The 23,366-nt window shown below is 35.4% G+C and overlaps 1 protein-coding gene across 1 annotated transcript in view; it reads left to right on the top strand.

The window, feature by feature from the left end:
- The first annotated feature begins 1,366 nt into the window (after positions 1-1,366).
- The window catches only part of LOC113108291 (anion exchange protein 3-like), a 74,983-nt gene continuing 52,983 nt past the window's right edge, over positions 1,367-23,366 (top strand). The window contains exons 1-2 of the mRNA XM_026271241.1: positions 1,367-1,545; positions 12,498-12,651. Coding sequence (XP_026127026.1) covers positions 12,598-12,651 — 54 coding nt within the window. The 5' untranslated portion in view covers positions 1,367-1,545; positions 12,498-12,597. The remainder of the gene's footprint in view (positions 1,546-12,497; positions 12,652-23,366) is intronic.

Below are 23,366 nucleotides of genomic sequence, written 5' to 3'. Positions count from 1 at the left end.
ACTGAGATGCCTATATGCGGAAAAAAGGCATATATTATATTTCTGTCTTTACAAATCTTTTGTCAATGGATAAAGATAGTCCTAGACATATAAAGTCACAACACTAACATTACTGAATATGTTCATTTTGTTGTTTTAGGTTAGAAGACAATGGGAAGAAATACCATCGACTAACCACAGCTGACAACCAGAGACACGCGGACACACCCTCCACCAAAACACACACACACACACACGAAAATAGCCCAGCAACTTTAGATCCTAAAGGGACCTTTTTTTTTTTTTGGAGCGGATTCGCAAATCATTTGAATCAATTCGAGAGTTTCGGAGCAGGTTCGCGAATCATTTGAATCAATTCGAGAGTTCGGAGCGGGTTTGCGAATCATTTGAGTCAGTTCGGGAGTTCAAAGCGGGTTCGCGAATCATTTGAATCAATTTGGGGATCGCGAATCATTTGAATCAGTTCGGGAGTTCGTAGCTGGTTCGCGAATCATTTGAATCAATTCGAGAGTTCGGAGCGGGTTTGCGAATCATTTGAGTCAGTTCGGGAGTTCAAAGCGGGTTCGCGAATCATTTGAATCAATTTGGGGATCGCGAATCATTTGACTCAGTTCGGGAGTTCACAGCGGGTTCGCGAATCAATTGAGTCAGTTTGGGAGTTCGGAGCGGGATCGCGAATCATTTGAATCAATTCGGGAGTTCGTAGCAGGTTCGCGAATCATTTGAGTCAGTTCGGGAGTTCAAAGCGGGTTCGCGAATCATTTGAGTCAGTTTGAGAGTTAGATCATTTGATTCAGTTCGGGAGTTTGGAGCTGGTTCTCGAATCATTTGAGTCAGTTTGGAGAAGGTTCGCAAATCATTTTCAGTGCTTTATGTGGGCCGGTATCGTACCGCCACTTCCACACATAGCTCTTGAGCGTACTGCCACCTCTCCTTGTGCCCAGAACATGCTTTTAGCAACAGACACGCTGTATGAGGCAACAACTCAACGTGGCCGGAGAGGGTGTGTGAAACGCGTACACTCGGCTGATGCAAGCTAATGAAGTAATTCAGTAGCTCTTTCTAAGGGTATTTTTGCAAAATTCTTTTGCACATTTTATTTATGTTCAGTAGTTCTTTCTAGCCCAAGCAAATCACAAACTAATAAAAGGATTTATTATTAAGGTCGCCTGTTGACTGCTTTATATTAAAGTCCTTCAATATAGTTGTTGTTACCTCAGGGGACGAGGGGAGTCATCAATTAAAAAACAAGCAAAAAAACAAAAACAAAAAAAAAAAGCCTATAATAGAGTACCGGCACTTCTTTTGGGCCACTTAAAGCAATGTATGTATGTTTGTAAATATATATATTTGAGGGGCTGTGGTATCGAAAGCCCTGATGTACAGCAGCATCTAGTGGCTGACGCGAGCTTCACTCGGATGAGAGAGAGAGACGGGAAGAGATAGAGCAGCTGGAACGCTTCACTATGGACCAGCACGGCCGCTGCGCGCTCTGACCGATCGTCTCCACTCTCGTTTTGCTTGGACAACTCTCCAAACACACAGGTAGGCGAGCGCGACACTGTCCGGACGCAGATCTCGAGCAGCATCGCACATGTTCATGATGGCACAATGAGGAATAGCGCAGATCATCTTGGTTCGCATGGATACTGGTGCGTGGAGACGCTCCTTCTTTAAGAGCCTATGGCAGAAATGAGTCTCCCAGTGGATATGATGAAGGCAGGGCAGGGGTGTTTGCAAATAAACAAAGCCGACAAAACACTCAATTAGAATGAGTCAAACGTGTGGCAGGTCGTTCAGGTGGATGGGATGATTCGAGTCGTTTAGGGAGGTGAAGCGTTTGCAGACACATCTTACGGATCGGATAGTATAGAGTACAATGCATCTGAGGGGATGTTTAGCCTCTGTGTGCAGAGATGTTCTTGCGATTGTCATTTATGCAAAACGTTATGGTGAAACGACATTCCGATTCAGAACAGATAAACCTGCAACAAAGCAGGGGCAGAGCGTTTTGTGCGCACCTTTTCTGAAAGGGTTAATGCTCGAAAGCTGCTGAAGTAGGTTATTTGAGCTAGTCATCCTGAACAAGCATGAACTTATTAACGCAACCCTGTTATTGTTTTATTAATAGAAGGAAAGCCTTATGACACACTGTTGAAATGAAGAAATATGGGTCAATAGACACCATAAGATCTATCAAGGTGAAAATCGAATTAAAATTTCAAAACAAAGTATTGTTATTATTATTATTATTTACAAAAAACGACACACAATGAATAAAATAAAATGGCTTTAAAATATAATTTTATTTGTAAAAAAAAAGAAAAAAAAGTGGCTTATTAAGACAATTTGTGACCATTTTCACATATAATAATTATTTTAAAACAATTTTCTGAAGAATTATTTTTATTTTATCATACCTCTTTGCAGTTGACCCATATATCAACAAAGCATATATTATATATTTTTGTCTTGGATTTTGTGCACTTATAATTAAGAAATCGTTATTGTTGAAGTCTTGTAAGGTTTAAGATGTCTTTTACCTATTTAGTTGTTTATTTGTGTAGGTCATAAATTATCTTCTAATTAATATTTGCATTGACAGATAGAAAGATTCAGTTCATTCATTTCTGGACTGATAACAGTGCATGTTGTCACAAGCCATTTAAAAAACATATTATAGATTGGTCATAGACTGGCCTAACAGAATAGCCTTGTTGAAGAGAAACTAGTTCAAACCTTTGGTTAAAATTTACCGCAACCCCAAACCAATGCACTTACAACAAAACATAAAAACTAATATTTTATGTTTGCATTTCTCCTTATCATGCTTTTTTATAAATGTGTCATTATATGCTAAAATTATACTGGCTCTGTGATGAATTGCTTTATGTCCCTATATTGTAAGTTACTTTGGATAAAAGTGTGTACTAATGTAAATGTGAATGTACCTTCAACTAGTTTTGTCAAAATCATTGTTAGACAAAACAAGCATTTGTGCAGATTTATTCAGGTTAGACATACGAGGTAGCCCTGGTCTCTTCCCCTACATGTGGATGAGAATTTTTTATGACATTGCAGAATTGGTTTGTTGCCGGACAAGAACTGGTTTGAAAATGCATTTTTATGATTTTTAGGTCCTTGGATTCTTAATACCACAGCCCTATTTTTTTACAATTCAAATTTGAGTTAATCAAATTACACATGTCCTCATCTTCTGCATGCATTTGGACTATACTTCCCTCAAACAATACTAAGGTTGGCAGTGTAGCTGAAGCATGTTGGTGACTTCAAGTGTTTTTTTTTTTTCAGTTTTCATGTAAGTATTAGGATCTTTGTAGATGTGTCCTCTACATTGTTTCTTATGCCCACGCACATATCCAAATATAGATCCATACATCAACAGATAGGACTTTGTGGATCATGCTAAGTAGGCTGAAAATTATAGTTACTTCCAGAAGAGGTGGAGCCTGGCAGAGGCTTTGTAAATGTCTACATCTGTGCTGCTCTAGTATTATAGTTTCATAAGCTGCAGTGTGTACACCAGAGATTCTCAAGTGGTGGGTTGCGACACAAAAATGGGTCACAGATCATTATTGATATGGTGGTTAAAGGAATAGTTCACCCAAAAATTGCTGATGAATTTTGGAGAAATTGAAAAAGCTGGGTCCTGAAGCAAAACTAGATGAGAACCACTGGTGTAGCCATTTGAACCTTATAATCGATAGGTTTAATAACCACTAATTGATAAATGTGACTTAGTTAGACAGTGATCATAAAGAAATAAACTGAGAATGCTTTGTTTTTCGACTAGTGTTGTCTTGAGTCATGGGTGCATCACAGAACTAACTGTCTACTTCTAACACAGCTGCAGACGACCATGCATATTTATACTGTCTGGATTGCACTGAAACATCTTCAGCATCTTCTGCTGGAGTCCTTTAAATTATCAAAGCTTTTGTTGTAATTAGGTCTCATCTGTTACAAAGATAAATGCTCCTCGGATTGAAGTAGGCCAGAAATACCTGCAGATGTATTTGCTTTCAAACAAGCACAATGCAGTAATGATGAAATACAAGAAACAGTAAAGGTTTAAAAAGCTTAAATACAATGCAGGAAACATACTAATTCTGTGACTATCAGTTGGGCTGACATATCCACTGAACTGTGTGACGTTAGAAATGTGTTAGCTGTGTGCTGATATTATACTGCAGTGAATATGTTTGTGAAGCATTTGGCAGGACTGATTTATATTAATGGTTAATTTTATTTACATGTGAAAGTAACAAAGAAATCTGAAGGCAAATTAAAATACAGAACTGGATGTGCCACAAAAGCTGTGTCCCAAAGAACACAGGTTGAAATTAAGAGTTTGTTTTAGTGCTGTCAAATGATTAATTGTGATTATTCGCATCCAAAACAAACGTTTTTGTTTACATTATATATATATATATATATATATATATATATATATATATATATATATATATATATATATAATGTATATGTGTGTGTGTGTGTGTGTGAGTGTGTGCTGTGTGTGTTTATTATGTATATAAATACATGTATATACACAAATTAATATATTTATATATTGTATGTGCGTGCATTTATATATACATAATAAATATACACAGTACACACATGTATATATTATGTAAACAAAAATGTTTGTTTTGGATGGGAATTATCACAATTAATCGTTTGACAGCGCTATATTATTTGCAAAAAAAGATAACTCTGTTTTTTAAAATGTTCACAAATATTTTATGTATAATTTTTTAATGTTTTTATTGTGTTAGCTAGCTATATATTTTGTTATTTTCTTTAACATAATCAAGATAACCCAACTGTAGTTTCACTTAGATAAATTGGAATGCACAATTAAAAAAAAAAAAAAAAACTTTGAAAATTGTTTTTTTTTTTTTTGCAAGTGAGCTTTTCAAATAATTAAATTGCTAAAACTAAAAAAAAAAAATTAAAATTAAAATAAAGCTATAGAAATATTAAACATAATAAAGTATATAAATATATTTACAAATAATACGAAAATAACACTGAATCTGAACTTTTCCTTCGCATACAGCATCCAAAATAAAAAAGTTAATATTTAAAAAAAAGGTTAATATTTAACTGAGAGTAAGTACTTCATGTATATAAATATAACAATAGGCAGATACACAGCCGAACTTGAGTATCTGTGTACATTGTGCTGTTAATGGTGGATCAGTTATATACTGACAGTACTTACAGGAACATTTACAGTGCATTGTGTCTGTTTTAGCTGAAACACATTACACACAAAACTCTTATCTGCAGTAGTTTCCCGGCAGGCATTTGTTTGAGGTTGTTTGGTCTAATGTTTCTCTTTCTTCAGCTGTCAGCAGCCTGTTTACATCTGTAAAAACGGGCATGCAAACAGTGTTCCCTCGGCTTCTTATTTGTTTGTTCATCCTTTGTTCTTGTTGAATCTCGAATCTTGATGCTTAATAAGTTAATTGTTATATTGAGACAATAAACTGTTTCTGAATCAACATGCAATAGGTTTACAATTAACACTGTCAAAGCATTATCTTAACATTTAATTCCCCCCTAAATCATGTCAAACAAAAACAAGCAAACACAAACTAGAATAATTGTAGGAGAATAATTGTTTTTATTGTTATTGAGCAGAAGCCAAGACTGCAGGCATGAGACTTAAAGGAATAGTTCACCCAAAAATGAATATGTCATATCTTAAATAGCAATATTAATTACCACATTTGCCTTTTCACTCTCTCTGCACTGCGCATGTAAACTGTTCCTTTTGCATTTTAATTTCCGACATCTACACAGAAACCTGTCAATCAAGTGACAGGAGTGGGGCCATTTTATTGGGCGTGTTTGCATTGGGATGACGTCACATCCCATATTACCGTCAACTTTGAGTGACGTCACTCAAATTTGACGGTAATAAACAATTATTAATAGACAGTTTTGCGGAATGATTTGAAAAATGGAAGTGATTTGTGAAATTGTGGAGGACATTTTGACACTCGCGCAGCAAGTTGACGACAGATCATACGGTACATATTTCCTTTTACTCAGAAGCCATTTGGTTTTGGACAGGTTAAATGTGTTTGTGGCCTTGACGAACAGCATCATCAGTAAAATCACCTTGTTTTAAAACCAAATTGAAAAACGAAAATACTGAATGCTGATTCTGAATGAATGTTGATTGTGGTGTTTGGACTGTAAAACTATGCAGTTATTGCCTTTAATTTCACATGGTTACAGTTAATCTTTTAATTTAAGGCTAGTTCTATGTAGTTTCAACCCAATTCAAAAACAAAAGCTAAATGCTGATGTTTTTACCATCTATGTTTGTATTGAATGTAGACTACTTACTGTGCAGATACTGCCGTTAATTTCAGATGGTTACGGTTATTGTTTTCAATAGCCAAAAGCCAGTTTTGCCTATTAAATACCAAATAAACACTTTGCTTGTAAAAAAAAATCAGTATAGGAATCGGCCATGAAAAATCATGATCGTGTATCCCTAAATAGTATCTCGATACTAAAATAACACTGTTCAAAAGTGCTGAAAGAATCATTATGGAAGCATAATCATGAAATGGAATCTAATTCAAAACAAGAATCGATAAAGATGCCTCCATCTCGGCTGGGTTCAGTGAAGACGTGTTGTTAATGTGATGGCTGTCAGGCGGAGACGGGCCGCAGGAGTCTGTGATGTGAGGGTGCTGTGCTGTGATCACACCTGTTAGCACAATAGCAGAGGCTCAGACAGGCTGAGAACAATACACTTTAATAAAACGGCCTCTTTAACTGATTGAGCCTCTCACAAGGGATGCGCATCGCCTATGTGTTGCTTCACACATATCGAGGTGCATGCTGTAATTTCCTTTCGTGAGAAGTTTAATTGAGTTTAATCAGAAGACCAGTGAGCAAGAAGATTTAGTGGACTTCCAAAATAGTCAAGGTAGGGCTCCAAAGAGTCTATGAGCCATGTGCATTGGGGATTTCTTTATTTAGAGCACGTTGAGGCTGGGGGATCAGACATGCCTGTGATTAGCCTTTGGAGGAGCTCTATTTAGACAGCTAAAGCTCTCTGTGGAACCATGCTGTAGTGAAATCCAGGAGCCGGAGACAGCTGGAAGACAAGCTAACAAGCGGAATCGCCTTTTGCATTGAGTGTGTCTGAACTCCCCACACTTTTCTACATTGAGCTGAATGCGTGCAGCTGTAACTAAGCCCCTGCTCTGCATGTAAGCCGACTGCTCATGTCCAAATTCAGACTGGAGCTTAAGGGCACCTAAAGGTGGAGGCATTTTTGGTTACAAAGCTGAGAGCTGTTGGTTTCTATAGAGCCCATGGGCCATTAGCTAAATCTTCTGTGCTTTGCATGCTTAATTGTTTGTGATAAGAGGCTATTAGTGTTAATAATTCACCTAGAGCTCCGACAGAAACAAACATCTGGCCCTGATGTACAATCATTTGCGCAGACCTTAATGTGACCCACACGTCCTCTGGTGTACAAGGAGCATGTGGATGTTTGTGAATCCATTAATGGGTGCGTGTGTCAACTTTGATGGGCCCTTAAAGACTAGAAACCAGATTTAAACACTAGTGTAAACTGACTTTAGTCCTGCTAGAGTCTTTACTCCGGCCGGATGCCACGAGATCACTAGTTACTAACTTTTGTCAACTGCTTTTAAAAAATTATTTTGACTGAACTGTACCATAAATTTATCCTCTGGTGTGAAATAGCAAAAGTTCTAAAAAGAAAATAAATAAATCATAATAATACATAAATATCATGAGAGATATTTAACATCATTGTTAGACATTTATTTTCCTATAGGGCTATTAATATGAAATTATATTTAACAAACTTTTGACATCAAGACAAACTTAGCTGGCATCCGTTCAAAACGTTTTATTTTATTTTATCCATACTATAAAAATCTGTAAAAGCAGGGCACAATGTAATTTGTTAATATGAATTATTTTTCAATTACATTTTTAATAGGTGTTTATTTTTGGATTATGTACATCATTGCATTGTGTTTTAGTTTGTTGCAGTTATACAATATTGTTTGTCATTATAATTTTCTTCTAATTCTTATCATTATGCACTCATATAACAGACAGTCCTAGCTGCAGGGAACATCAAGTGACCATTTCTTTCACTGATCTCCGTTTACAAAGGCGACTCTGTGTGCCAGTACAGCTCATAAATCATTTGTGGTCCTTTGATGGCTGAGGAAGTGCATGAAGAGGAAGTACATGATGAGTGCTGGTCAGACACACAGACAGGGTCACTTATCAAAATGATGCATGCATCTGTTAGTTTCATCTTCACATGAGCTTGAGGGTTAATGTGATTGAGCTTGCTGGACTGGATTCTGGTTCAGAAATTCTAGAAGTGTTGACAAGCATGAGGGGAACCTGCTGCTCTCCCAGACTAGCTCGACTAACCTATTCTGGCTACGTGTGAGACTATTCATTTTTCCCATGATGCCCTGAGCATGCTTTTCTTTATTAATAGCAGTTTTCCACTTGGGTTATTTTGCGGATGGCAAGTGAACCATTTGATGAAATAATTTACTGCTGTTCTATAAATATTTCAGATAGGCCATGTCCCGCTGTGTGTATGTTGATGGCAGAGAGAGGGAGAGAGAGAGGGGTGAAGACCCCGAAACATTGTTATGCTCCTCATTTAAAGTTGTAGCCAAATACGGCATCCTATAAACAAGAAATAAGTTGTTTTGAAACATTAATTTGAATGATTCCCATAAATCATCTGGATCTTGATGTATTTAAACCAAAAAAAGAAAAGAAAAAAAGACTTCTGTTTTACTTTCCAGTGATAAACTTTCTTAAATGAAGATACATTTACTTAAGTAGAACAATTACATAAGATAATAAATCTTGCTAACAGATGTTGCCTGTCCCTGTACTAGAGGGTCCAACAGGGTCACAGAATGACTTAGAACTCTTTGAAATAAGCTGTTAATTTTTATTTTATTTAAAATACTAAAACAATGAGAGATTTAGGCCAACAACATCATATTTGTGCAGCTCTGAGCTCTCACTCTGACACTTTTCTGGTGCAGTGCAGAGTTCTGCGTGAACTGATTTTCCCATCCCACTACTGCGAGTTTCATTCCACACCCACCCACTCCTGCCAAATTTTATTTTGAGTAGGTGAATTCGCTCCCTGTTTATAGCGAATGTGTTCTTCTCACACAGTCCATCATACAGCCCAACCCCTTAACTGTCACTCACATTTTTGAACATTGACTTTGTAGTGCACGATTCAAACTTACATTTTTTAAATTCATGAATGAAAATATTTTGTAACATGATATTGATGTACCATTTACATGGTAATGCAATGTCTGATTTTAAAATGGGGTTTAAAGGATGAATTTTGAGATTAAGTTTTCAGTTGATATATAACTTCTGATGATTTCTAAAATGTGATAGAGAAAAAGGCAATGAAGAAGTCTTTTTTTTTAAACAAAGGTCAAAACTGCAGTTATAATTTAGAATTTTGAGGGTGCACTCTTGTCATAAATTAATCAATTACTTTTCCAACAAAATTTTTAACAGAAAACATTAGTAAAATATATATTTGGGAGTCTTAGACCTTTCCAATGATATATATATAGTTTGTTAAGATTAGATTAGATTTAATTGTAATATAGTGAAGTAAATGTAGGCGTCCTGTATACGGGACGGGGTGACAATTAAAGTAATGTGGTCCTGCATTTTTCTTTTTAACCAAAAATAACCCAAAAAATGTTGTAACGTAAAAGCCCAGGGGTTTTATTCTTTCAAATATAATGTTAAAAAAAGAGAAGCATGGTATAGTAATCTTAAAGACTTTTGTCTTTAATGCCCATTACACCTGTCAGGGAACCATATTTTATTTTTATTATTATTATTATTTCTTTTAATCTTGTCTTGTCTTAGGCTATTCTTTGCCTATGTACATTATACTCTAATGATGCAGACCTCTAACAGTGCAGAAGTTTTGATCATAAAATATTTTTAAATATCATCAGAATTATTGACACTCCTAGTTTCTTCGGTGTTGGAGAAGGGAGACTTTTTTTTCCAAATAGTGGTCCGATTTGCCAGATTATCACAGAATGCAATCCAAGATCAGAGATCTCATTATGAGGTCTCCCATTTCCCAAAACCCACATGACCTCAGGGCACACTGTCCACATTTATTAGTGCATGTCAACTATTGTCATTTGGTCCTGTTTTTTTATTTTTCCCAGTTAGGAGACAAAGTATATTTGCTGTTATTTTCCAGGAAAACCCTTAATAAAAGAGAAATGAGAAATAAAATTAAAGGTTCCCAAAAGTGATGCCATAGAAGTTTTGATTTTGATTCCCCAAAGTACCTTTCAGGGTACAGCACTCTTAAAAATAAAGGTTCCAAAAGGTAGTTTTCACCACAATGACTTAGAAGAACCAAGTTTGGTTCCCCAAAGAACATTTCAGTAAACACTTCTTAAAAGAACCATTTTTTTTCTTAGTGTTTTTCAGAACATTTTAATAATCCAAATAACCCTTTTCCACTGTGAAGAATGTTTTAAGGAATGAAAAGTTTCCATGGATGGTAAAGTTTCTTTTTGGAGCCATTGATGCCAATAAAGAACATTTTAATAATCTAAAGAACATTTTTAAACTATAGAGAACTTTTGTGAAGTGGAAAGGGTCTATGGCTGTTAAATTTTCATGGAAACATAAATGCCACGTAGAATTTTGGCATATATATTTTTCTGGTTTTAAGCGTAACACTAACAGAATTGTCATGGTCAAATCCAGTAAATGACTAAATATAAATGTAAATGTTTATGAAAGCACATGAATTGTGTTTATTTATTTACTGCAGCGTGACAACTCAAAGAGCAATGTCTGAGCAGTAAAATATTCCCATGGGAGATGGTACTAGCTCAGTGATGAAAAGATTTACCAGTTCTTTTCATTTCAGTCTGATTGGCATCACAGTTCTGTGTGGATTCACTTATAATGTTTCCAAGGCAGCAACAGTGTGACGTTTCAGGCCAGAGATGAGGTGTTTTGATGAGAGATTCTGGTACATGGCGATACCGCTGTCGTTTAGCAGTCCATCATGAAGCTGCATTCCAGCAGGATGATGCTGAAATGATATCCAGCTGGGTGCGGTTTGGCATAAATGAGACGTTTGCTGGAGCTGCCTGCAGTGACGCAAACTCAAGACATGAGTCATCAGCGCCGGCTTCCCATAAGAGCTGTTTATCATACAGCAGACACTGGACTTCCAGATGCAGAGTGCACATTGTCACGATTGCACAACCACACAACACACTCACAAATGTTGTATGGTTCGGTACTGATGCCATGAGCTTTTTATAATAATTAAAAAAAAAATTATTTAAAGATGGTAGGAGAACAGCATTTTACTTCACTGTTGTTTTAGTGTAGGCATCAGCTTTCATTTTAGGAATAGCTCAACCAGAAAAAGGAAAAACAGCTAAAAATGTACTCATTCGCAGGATATATACAACTTGTGAACAATATTTGAGACATATAGGCCTTTTGTGTACATAGAAAAACGTCTTAGATATTTGAGTTCAGCTCATGAAAAATGGGGGCAAAAACAAAAGTGTTTTGTTTATAATTTTGTTAAGTGTATACATCCTGGGTTTCCCATGAATTCATGGGTTAATATATAATAAATGTATGTTTTTTTTTTTATACATAACATTTAAAAATTGGGTTCAGCAAGATTGGTTTCCTATCAGTACTTTTATGTAGTGAGGATACATTAAATTTATCAAAAGTTGGAATAAAAACTTTAACATCATCACCTGAAAAGCTTAGAATCACAGGAATAAATTACATAATTACATAAATTACATATATATATATATATATATATATATATATATATATATATATATATATATATATATATATATATGTTATTTTAAATTGTAAGAATATTTGTCAATATTAAAAAATTTTTGCAGCCTTGTTTAACATAAGAGATATTCAAAAAGAAAAAAAGAATGATTTTTTAATGTTACAATGGATAGTAATAAATAGTAAAATAATCACATTCATATATTTATACTAAAACATATCAAATTGCAGCTCATGTAGAACATTTTGGTTGAAGGGATTCAATTAAAAACAGACATTTTGAACTGATTAATGGAAATGATCTGAACCTGCCAACAAAGTGTAGTTTTCTCATTATCAAGATACTTGTTTCGTCGCTTAATAACTTAATGCGATCAATATTATGTCTCTCGATGAGAGCAGTGGTTATTGATGAGCCCCTGGGTTGTTACACAAGACCTAGACACAGGTTTTTATGTCTTCCTTATGTATCCTGAAAACCGACCATGTTCCCATGTTCCTTTGTTCCTTTGATTGTTTTGGGGTCTCAGTGATATGATACTTTATGGCCTAACATGGTCTCGCTCTTACAGGTTATGTCACCCCACAGACCGACTGGAAATCCAGCCGTGAAAGAGAAGGGCTGATTCCGGACCCCTCCGTGTTTCCGCAGCTGCGCCCCTCCCTGTCCCCATGGCGACAGGAGGTCATGCCCCCGAGACAGATGTGTTGATCAACCTGCATCAGGTGAGAGATATTGAGATCCTGTCTGCTGTTTTCAGGCTCTGTGTCTTTTAGTCATACTGCTTCATGCCTGTTACACAAACCTCACATCTACAGCCGTGTTGGTTTTGTGGAGCTGTGTAGCAGAAGCACAGCTGCAGGAGGAGTTTCAGCACTGAGTCTATTTTTACATTGCATGCTCAGCAAAAAAAGAAAGAAAAAAAAGAAAAATGGGTGAAAATGCATTGTAAATTACTATTTATCAACAACATTTCACAATATTTGCTTTAACAAAACAATATAGAATAAATGTGTGAACTACTCACTGACTTTAAAAAGAAAAAAGAAGTTGCTAGACTTCATGTTACAGTGTTATATGTTACATCTTCACACACAGCGACAGTTCTACTATTACAATTCAGTAAACATGAATTAATCCAGATGATTCAAGCAACATATAACTATAGTTTGGGTTATGTTTAGATTAATTACTATTGGGATGTAAATGTGACCCTCTTTAAACTGTATTTCATGATGCTGAAGTCTGTAATGGTTCTTAATTGCTAATTTCCTGATCACTTTTTTTTATATAGTGATTATTAAAGGAAATAATGTGAAGAAAAAAAAAATACATTTACATTATTTTCTCAAAATTATTTTTTCTCTAGCAGTTTTGAGTGTGTCTCAAAATTCTGATTTTTTTCTCAGCATTGCGAGTTTATGCAAGAGGGTCTTGGCTGCAGATTTCCATTTGCATTGTCAGATACTTGCGCTTCCGCTAGTGACAGAACTTGCAGTCTTTTTTTTTTTTTGTTCTATGCATTGGTCACTTTTTGATTGAATCTCTCAACATTTTACAACAGTAGCCAGGAGGTGGAGACAAGAAAAAAGAAACTAAATTACAAAGACACTTGCAATCCCTACTTGCACTCTCCTCTACCTGCGATGTCACTTGCAATCGACACAAAAACCGTGCATGTTGCCAAGACAAGACCCTGTGGTGATTAAACAATTAAAAATAATTTAGTACTATAAACTACAGGGTCCTGCAAGTCATCTGTAGAAGAAAAAGATAAGATCCGCAAATCTGTGGCCACAGAACAGCAGAATATGAACGCAATGCACACAGATTGTGTAAAACAGAAACACTTAATATGGCTTAATGTATTAAGATTAGTGGTCGACCGACTTTTATTAGCACGCCAGACTTTTATTTTGACAACGCTGAGATCGGCAGCGCCTGAGTGCATACATTAAAAGGAATTAATGTATACAGAAAGTATTATAATGATTGCTTTTATATTAGGCCTATTAGTAATAGAAAGGCAAACATTATAATACCTTCTCATTTGCAAATAAGCAAATAAGCATTTATATAATTTAAACAAATCTTTGAATTACTACTAATGAACATTTAATTTCACAAACCTTGCAAACTGCGTCGAATCCAGCTGTGAGATCTTATGTCTGTTTCACATGCGTCTGCAGTCCGTGTGCGTAAGTTACGTATGTGGTGCTGAAGCAGCACGGACTCATTTTACTTTCACACAGGACGCGTTTGCAGTCCGCTACTGATCCGCGTCGGTTTAGGCCACAAAAAACAACATTTGTCTATTATTTTGATATCAAATCATGTAAAAAAAATAAATAAAACAACAAAAAAGTTTTTCAGCATTGTGATACTCTTTCATCACAGTACAGTAACAATCTTTCATAGACATATTTAAATTCAAATATAAACAACGTATTACTCATGCATTTGACTGCTAGGTTTTTATAATAAGTTGCTGAAACAAGCTGCAACACATTTAAACACAACATTAGCCTACTTTTCTTGTTAGGATATCACAAACATTTCAAATTAAAACTCACCACTGACAGAAACAGTCAACTCTCGTGCCTTTTGCATTTAAATCTTTATTACACGCAATCCAACGGGTCTTAAATAACTTTAACTGTTTTTCTGCCTCTATAAAAGTGCATATATAATATTACCTTGTTTCTCTAAAGTTGCTCTTTTCTTGTTTTAAATAAAGCCAAAACTCATGTGTTGCGTGTGAAACACAGTAGGCTTTAATTAGTATACATTTATTGTATTCGCACGTGTTCGCTGCGTGATGGTCAGTCCATGTAAATTGAATGCTTAAACTTTAAACTCGTGATTTCAAATAATTTCAAGTCATATTCATGTCATTTTCACTGTGTGCTGCTAAATTCTGACTTTTTTCATAGGATTCTTAGTTTACATGTTCCAATTGTTTTTGACATGCCATTAATAAATAGAGGAAATAACTTTTTCTGTAGCTTATATATATATATATATATATATATATATATATATATATATATATATATATATTTAAATCATTTGCAATCAAGTCAACGATATCGTTGGAATAGAAGTGTCCCCAACTAAGTACGCCAGAGGCGACAGCGGCAAGTAGTGATGCGCGGGTATGGGTTTTTTCCAACCCGTCAGTCCCGCTTTTATTAAATTATTTGGCCCCCCCCAGCCCGCCCCACAAATAAAATAAAATTTCATGCGGCGCTATTGGCAGCGAATGCGCAGCTCGTGAACAGCTCTGTGAACTGTTTCATCCTGTCAAAGAGTTACTCAAGATGTGATGGAGCATGTGACTTGTTGTAGTGAATGAATTCGATATTCTCGTAGGTGAAAGAGTTGAGTGAACTGATACATCTCGTTCGTGAATTAAATGAATGAGAGTACCTACAGGGTCAGTCGGCCAAGCATGTAAATCTCGATCAGCAATCAGCAGATACAAAATACAGAACATAACTCAACAATTTACAATTTATTTAGACTATTTATTTAATGCGACCATGCACACACTTTAATAAAGCCAAATCAGTTTTTGTCTCAAGTAAACACGTTCATAGACTTAAGACATAACACATAAGACACTCTTTTTCGCCAACTGCTGGCGTATTTGTGTAATATGAAGAAATGGTCACTGAACGAAACAGTGAATGAATAGTTTTGGTGAACTAAATGAAAATCAACGAATCTCTGGAAAGAATAAAAATTTCCACCACTAAATTCCATGCAACATAAATGGATTTTAAAAAATGTTGTTTTTCATGACCCACCCCAACCCGCCCCGCAATAAAGTTCCAATTGCTTAGGGTTTTGAGACGACCCGTGCATCACCAGCGGCAAGGAATCAAAACTCCATCGGTGACAGAATGGAGAAAAAAACCTTGGGATAAACCATGCTCTGTTGGGGGGCCAGTTCTACTTTGACCAGATGAAACCAGCAGTTCAATTCCATGCTGCAGTAAAGTCAGCATACATGAATCACCTTGTAGCAGTTCTATACAGGTGGAGCTGGGGAAGGTGGAGGGTTTCTGACACACGCTGCAACTGCTAAAGCAAGCACTAATCAAATATCTGAATGTAGAGCATCAAGCTCATTGGCTACTTATACAGAAGAGAACCAATCAGCTGTGCCATGTGATAATGATGTCATTAGGTCAGATTGAGTTAGACCTATCGGACTGCGCCATCTAGAGTTTCATGCCAGAATGCTCTATATATGAAGAGTTCAGATGCAAAAGCCTCTTAAGTGCCATCTGAAATTTTCATCCAAAATGAGCAATTTGAAATTATAAAAATGCTTTTTCCCTGTATTTGAACTTGCAATATATGAACTTGTAATTGCAAGAAAAGCCAGAATCATGAGATAAAAAGTTGCAATTACAACTTTCTTTCATTCTTTTAATACAGTGGCAGAAACAAGCTTCCATAAAATGCTCAGTGTGGTGATCCAGAAATCTTTCTCTATAATATATTTTAAAATTGAATGTATTCCTGTAATGTAAAGCTGTATTGTCAGTATCATTACTCCAGTCCTCAGTGTAAGAAAAAGTGATGAGGATATTGAAGATCTTGATGAAGATGTTTATTGCAACATAGCAGTGACAAAGTACACGTATGGAGTCAGAAAACCACGAACATCCTCAAACTAAAAACATTTTATACACTTTGAGTTTACTGTCATTAATGTAAATAAAGTAGTTCCTGTCATTACAGCTGTGGCCTGTATATTAAGTTCTGACGCCCCTTTGTCTGAGGTGGTTCTCAGGGTCCCACACCTGCTCCCATTCTACAATTGGTCACCATTTGCTCAGGGTGTGATCATCCCAAATGGTCTACAAACAACATAACTGTTGACTTTCTTCATCTCTATAATAATTAAGCCATTTTGGGTAATGAGCATGATCAAACATATTGTGGAGTGGAATCTGGGTCGGGGCAGACTATAGATTCTTACAGTCAGTGTCACATGATCCTCAGAAATCATTCTAATATGCTGATTTGCTACTCTGGAAACTAGGGGTGCTCCGATCATGATCGGCCGATCGTTAATGCGCATCTCGTCAGTAAAGCCGGTTTTCTAATCAGCGGTTAATTCCATCAGGTGCGTGATTTCACACAGAGCAGCTGTTACTACACAGAGCCGTTGTTAACTGAGAAGATGCTCCAAAAAACGCTGAAAATGAAGTGGATTTGCGTATCTTCTCTATTAACAACGGCTCTGTGTAGTAACAGGTGCTCTATGTGAAATCACGCACCTGATGGAATTAACCGCTGATTAGAGAACCGGCTTTACTGACGAGATGCGCATAACGATCGGCCGAACGTGATCGGAGCACCCCTACTGGAAACAATTATTATTATCAATGTTAAAGACAGTTGTGTTGGTTAATATTTTGGTGGAAAATGTATGGTAGAAACACTTAGAAAGGTAGAAAGGTTGCTGAGTGATGGCAGGCTTGGGGTCTGGTGGTGCAATGCCAAGCAGGGAGGCGCAGGTGTTGGGTTACATGTGATGGCTGGGCACACGGGCCGTACACAGGACAATAGCATCAGTCTGACCTCCGTTTCGTTTGACACTTGGGATGCACTGATCTCAGCCAGAACTTATTTTCCTTTTGTGTGACACCTGTTGCTTACAATTCTGCAACCCAAATAAAATCTAAAGGCCAACTGTAACTGAGGAAATCTGCTATGTTGACAGAAGTGTCAAAGAAATTCATATTTGTATCTTAGTAAGGGCTCAATAATAAGGAGAATTTTTGCTGTTATTCAGTTTCTCCTTACCCTATCTTCATGTTATTTTACCAATATTGTGACAATATTATGATATGGTTTTTAATTAAATATTTTATTTTTAAGTTATATATATTTATATTTAATTTATTTGCACCGAAAAATCTGTTTTTACTTCCTTGTTTTTAGTAGGTTTCCCGACTGGTATTAATCAAAATAGAACCTTGTGGTTTACATAGCCACATTAAATTACATTTATTTTTTTAATTTTTATTTTCTCTTCCCTTTAATCCAACTGATGACATTCATATCCACATATAAACAGATGAGCAAATGAGAGCTTGAGACCACCTGCAGTACAACTAGAGCCATTACTGATAGTTTACATGTTTTCAGATGTAAGCATAAACAATCAAGGCCGGTATTTTAAAAGATCTTCCTAGTTTTGAGGTGTGCTAATTGGTTGATTTTCAGCGTCGTCCTGTGGTGCCGGTGGATCCTCTCTTATTGATGTCAGGCTTTTAAAGGGCAGCTTGGCTTTCAAAGGGTGGAGGCACATGACAATGTTTGACACAAAGCTCTCCTATATAGAAGAACAACCTATAATTATTATTGATTAAATATGAATTAAACTAGTATTTTAAATAAATGAAATTAATTAATGTTATTTTAGTTTTTCATGACCACTTTCCACTAATCCACTTTCCACATCCTTAAAATAAGATGGGTCATTATTTGATTCTGTTCTTTAAGGTATTTATGAAAATTGCTTTTTCACACATTAAATGGTTATTTATTATTTTCATAGAAATCTTATTTCTGCCATGGAATAAAATATATATATAACACAATTGGGAATTTTCATCTCACAATTCTGACTTTTTCATAACTTACTATTTATAAGTTTATATCTCACAGTTCAGGCATTTTTTTTTCTCTTACAATTCTGAGCTTACATCAGAATTCTTGGTTTCATCTCATAATTCAGATTCTTGTCCCTAAGAAATACATTTGTGATTGAACAGGACCTTCTTCGTGATCGCTACTATTTGCGCGAACCATTTACTTAATTCATAAATGTTAAATGCCAACGCGTTCTGTGTCATAAAATAATTGCTTATCAAAACCAAGGTTGACGTCACTGTATTCTGTTTGCGCCTATATCTTTATTTGTGCTTCTTTGAGGTACATGATTGTTAGTTAATAAGCAGGGATGTTCTGTTTATCTACAGTAGGATGGGCTTCAATTATGTAGGCTATTTGTAATGTGCCTGTTTTCCTTATTATTAATCTTTATTGTTAAACATGTTGATAAGAAATGTGGTTTATTTTTGAAGTGTATAGGCTAATTTAATTCCCTCACAGCAAACTTTGTGCATTTTTACTTTCTCAAAAAAACTCATTCTTTATGATTTATAAGCGTTTTGGGGACATGGGTTATGTCCTCATAAGTCACCCTCTCCTTGTAATCCCGGTGTCATACCCATGTCATTATACAGAGTTGTGTCCTGATATGCCACAAAAACAAGAACACACACACACAAACACTACACATTAATGCTCTTTTCAAACAGAAGCTTGTAACGCACATGATATCTGTCACAGTATATAATGACTACTAAAATGACGAATTATATATAATTTTATTTGATAAAGGGAAATTTAAAAGTGAGTTTAATCCAAGCAGCTCTAAAAGATCTTCGAATAGTTCTGCATACTTCTGAAGGCGCTCTGCCTGTGTTTGTGGTGTTGCTTTGCTCATTTAAACATGTTAATTACAAAAACAAAAAGTTTAGTGTACTGTCTCTGGAAATATCAACAGTGATTGATCAGCCTTTATTAATGTAATGTAGATGTTATTACTAGGCGAAGCAATATTTGCTGAAATATACAGTAAGAAAGCACGGCTGTCCATCCAATGCGTGTCAAGGTTGAGTTCATACTATAGGAACAGTAGATCAAACAATCATTGTAAAAAACAAAACACTTTCACTATGTCAAGATAACAAGAAAATTAAGCCATTAGAATGAGAAAACCACTTTTGTTATGTTGAGATAACCTCAGATTTTTTCCCCTCAAAATTCTGTTTGCATCTCACAATTCAGATTTTTTCCCCTCAAAATTCTGTTTGCATCTCACAATTCAGATTTTTTCCCCTCAGAATTCCGTTTGCATCTCACATTTCAGACCCCCCCCTCAAAATTCTGTTTGTATCTCACAATTCAGACCCCCCAACCCCCCCCCCCTCTCAGAATTCCGTTTGTATCTAATTTTTCTCTCTCTCAAAATTCTGAATTTACATCTCACAATTCAGAATTCTGATTTTGATCTTGCAATGCTGTTTTTTCCCCTCGAGTAATTCTCAGTTTACATCTAACAATTCAGATATTTTTCCCCAGAATTCGCCGTTTAAATCTCACATTTATTATTTTATTTTTAGAATTCTGAGTTTAAATCTTACAGTTCAGATTTCAGCAATTTTCTGATTTTGCATCATAAAAAGTCAGTTCTGAGGACAAAAGTCTGAATTTAAGTTTTTAAGTTTTAGCTACCTTTTTTTTTACCTACATTGTGTAAACAAACTTATACTATACAGGCCAAGTTTCATAATTATCAATAAATGTTGCTGTATTTGAACGTATTCATCTTTATTTATTTTTATGGTTTTAGTTACGTTATGTATTGTTCGGGAAAATTTAATTCCTTATGAATTTTGTTTTTAATGCATCATAGTAAGTGGTATAAAGTAATTATTAGTACCCACACATGAAGAATTTAGGGCCTGTTTTCATGAACTCAGCTGACATATTGTGAGTAAGTGTGGCTGGATCGTTTCAGGCAGCAATCTGCTCACCATGGCATCAGATAGCAGATTAATTGCCTGGTGTTGACCTGCATGTGGATGGCCATTTGGGATGCTGTGTCTGTGCTGAAGAGATCCTCATATCATGTTTCAGCAGAGAGAATGTTTAGTGATAAAATAGTGTGCAGGAGTCGTAGTATTACAACCAAGACAAAATCAACATGTTAATGCTGTACATTTGTGACTTTATTGCTTTCTAAAGAAATAATTAGCATTCCGTATGTTGATGCAGACTCCCCACAAACAGTGCCTCCTCTTTGAATTGGCAAAAATCAACATGGAATGAAGAAATCAATAGCAGTAAGTGAGAGGATTTGGCCAGATGGAGTAAACAGAAAGTGTTCAATGATTGATGCACTGATGTTTCAGTCCAGCCCAGAACTGCGCACTGATTTCCCACACGGAAATATTTGACCAAATGGTATTTATACTTCCCATAAAATTCAGTGGCAGCAGGACATACAGCTCATGTTTCTGAACATGTTTTTTTCTGGAAATGATGTTCCACGGCAATTACATTTTCAGACTCAATTTTTTTCTGTATGACTTCAGTGTGAACAGTCAAAAGTAATGTGTTTTTCATTCAGTTTTCATTATACATCATTTCATATTTCATTATACATCATTTATATTATAAGGACATATTTATCCCCCAGTATTTTGGAATTTGTTTTCTTCTTTTTTTTCAATCTATTTTTTTCTTTGAGTTAATAAAACCTAGCACCAAAGCTTAAAAAACACAGACACAAATAAAGATAATAAATAAGCAATAAGTAAATAAATGTTTTATTTATTTATAAAGATAAAATGTATTTATATTAATATTAAATATATGAAATAGTATTCATCCAACATATATTCATCATATTCAATCATAAAAATATTGGCTTGGTTACCCAACATATGCACTACTAGTCTAAAGTTGCATAATTGTGATTTTTCTATTTCTACATTTTTGTTTTTTAATAAATCTCTTTAAGTTCACCAGACGGCATGCATTTGATCAATAATATAGCAAAACAGTAATAAAATGGCATATAAGTACAGTTTTACAAAATAAAATAAAGATATTTTATTATATTAATATATGAATCATTTAATTTATATTATTTTGCATATATATATGTCTGTCAGACATACACACACACACACACACACATTTTTTGTAAGATTTTAATTAAATTTCATATTTTATATATCATATATTCTCAATCAATCACTTTTTTGTAGAATTTTGTATTCATAGTTAAAATGTTAAAATTAATCTTATTTCCAGTGCTTATTACTTTTTTTTTTTTTTTTACAATATTTCAATCTGAATATGGAAGTGAAATTTGTTGCGTTTCTTGTTGACTTCGAAGTACTAAATGCTAAATATGCATTACACAGAGGTAGATTTATACAACAATTCTCTTCTCTCACATTCAACAGAGACTTTATGCTTCCCAAATGCAAAAGTAATGAAGGATATGTAATGTGGTATAAAGCTGTTTAAAACCAGTCAGGCTGAATTTACACCTCTGCATTGCGGTCCAGAAGGGTGACTCAGAAACGCTCCTTCACCTTATACAGACGGATGTGTGAAGCTCTGCTGTGAATGGAGGACTGAGAGCCAGTGAGTCCCTATACCAAACTGTTGAACTCACTTGAAAAAGGACAGGACATTTTATAAATAGAGTATGATTGTTGCACAGTGTTTCCACACGCATGTGAACTGGCCACAACATACACACAATGCTTGTTTTCTATCATATTTCAGCTACACGTTGTCAACAAGTGAGTTGGGTTAATTTAGTCATTTTTTAGATTGTGTGTAATTTAATCGGATTAAATCTGACTCATCTAATCTGTGTGTAATCTGACTCAAAAGAGTCATTTGTTCATGGATCAGAATACACTCACTTAGTTATGTCGTTTTATTTGCTTAATTGTTCTAATCTAATCACATTCAATCCAGAAGGCAAATTCACTACAAAATATAATTTACTTTTAGTAGCAGTGCTGTGAACATTGTTGTATCATAATGAGTATTACAGCAGTGGGAGATGCTACAGTTAAAACTGCAAAGTAAATGTCTCTAACCAATAGGAAATCAAAGTCTTTTTCATATCAGATCAAACCATGAGGTTATTAGTTTATGCCTTCTGAACATAAATGAACATTTCCCCAAGCCTTAGCATGTTTATGAGAGAAATAAGATGAGATCTTATAGGATGGACTGTCCCTGGAATAGATGTCAGGTCCTAATCGGTCCCCTGAGGTCTCCGCTAGACGCTGTGTTATCAGTGTTTACACTGCACGGGGTCGAGGATCTCTCTGTTCTCAGTGGTCTGAGCTCATGTTGTCATGGCGACGATGATCTCATACTGCTGTGTGCAGCTGGGGTAACTGCCCTCCTCAATCCTGATGCCACCTGTTCAGGTTGGGAGGGCCAACATTGATCTTCTACTTAAAAAAGTTACAGCATGTGTTTTACTGTACAGAAACAGACCATGTTATTATGATTCAAGTTAGATGACTTGTAAACAGACTTGCATGCTCGAATAGACTGATGCATACTGGGAAAGTACTGGGTTTGATTCTTATACATATCTTGATAACTAAAATATCTATTCTTGATAATCATCTCCTGGTCAGTTGAAGATGAGAATCCATGAGAATATTTCAATGCTTTTAGCGAAACAACTTAACAATTCTGGTTCCTTAATAATTCTTGTAGTAATAATTTATATTATGGATATAGTTAAAAAAATAATAATAATGTTTTTTTTTTTAATTGTAACATTTATATATAAATGTATAGT

This window comes from Carassius auratus, chromosome 9, assembly GCF_003368295.1.
Source record: "Carassius auratus strain Wakin chromosome 9, ASM336829v1, whole genome shotgun sequence".
NCBI lineage: Eukaryota > Metazoa > Chordata > Actinopteri > Cypriniformes > Cyprinidae > Carassius > Carassius auratus.
The sequence above is the reverse complement of the archived record's forward strand: the minus strand, read 5'-3'. Positions and strand labels throughout refer to the sequence as shown.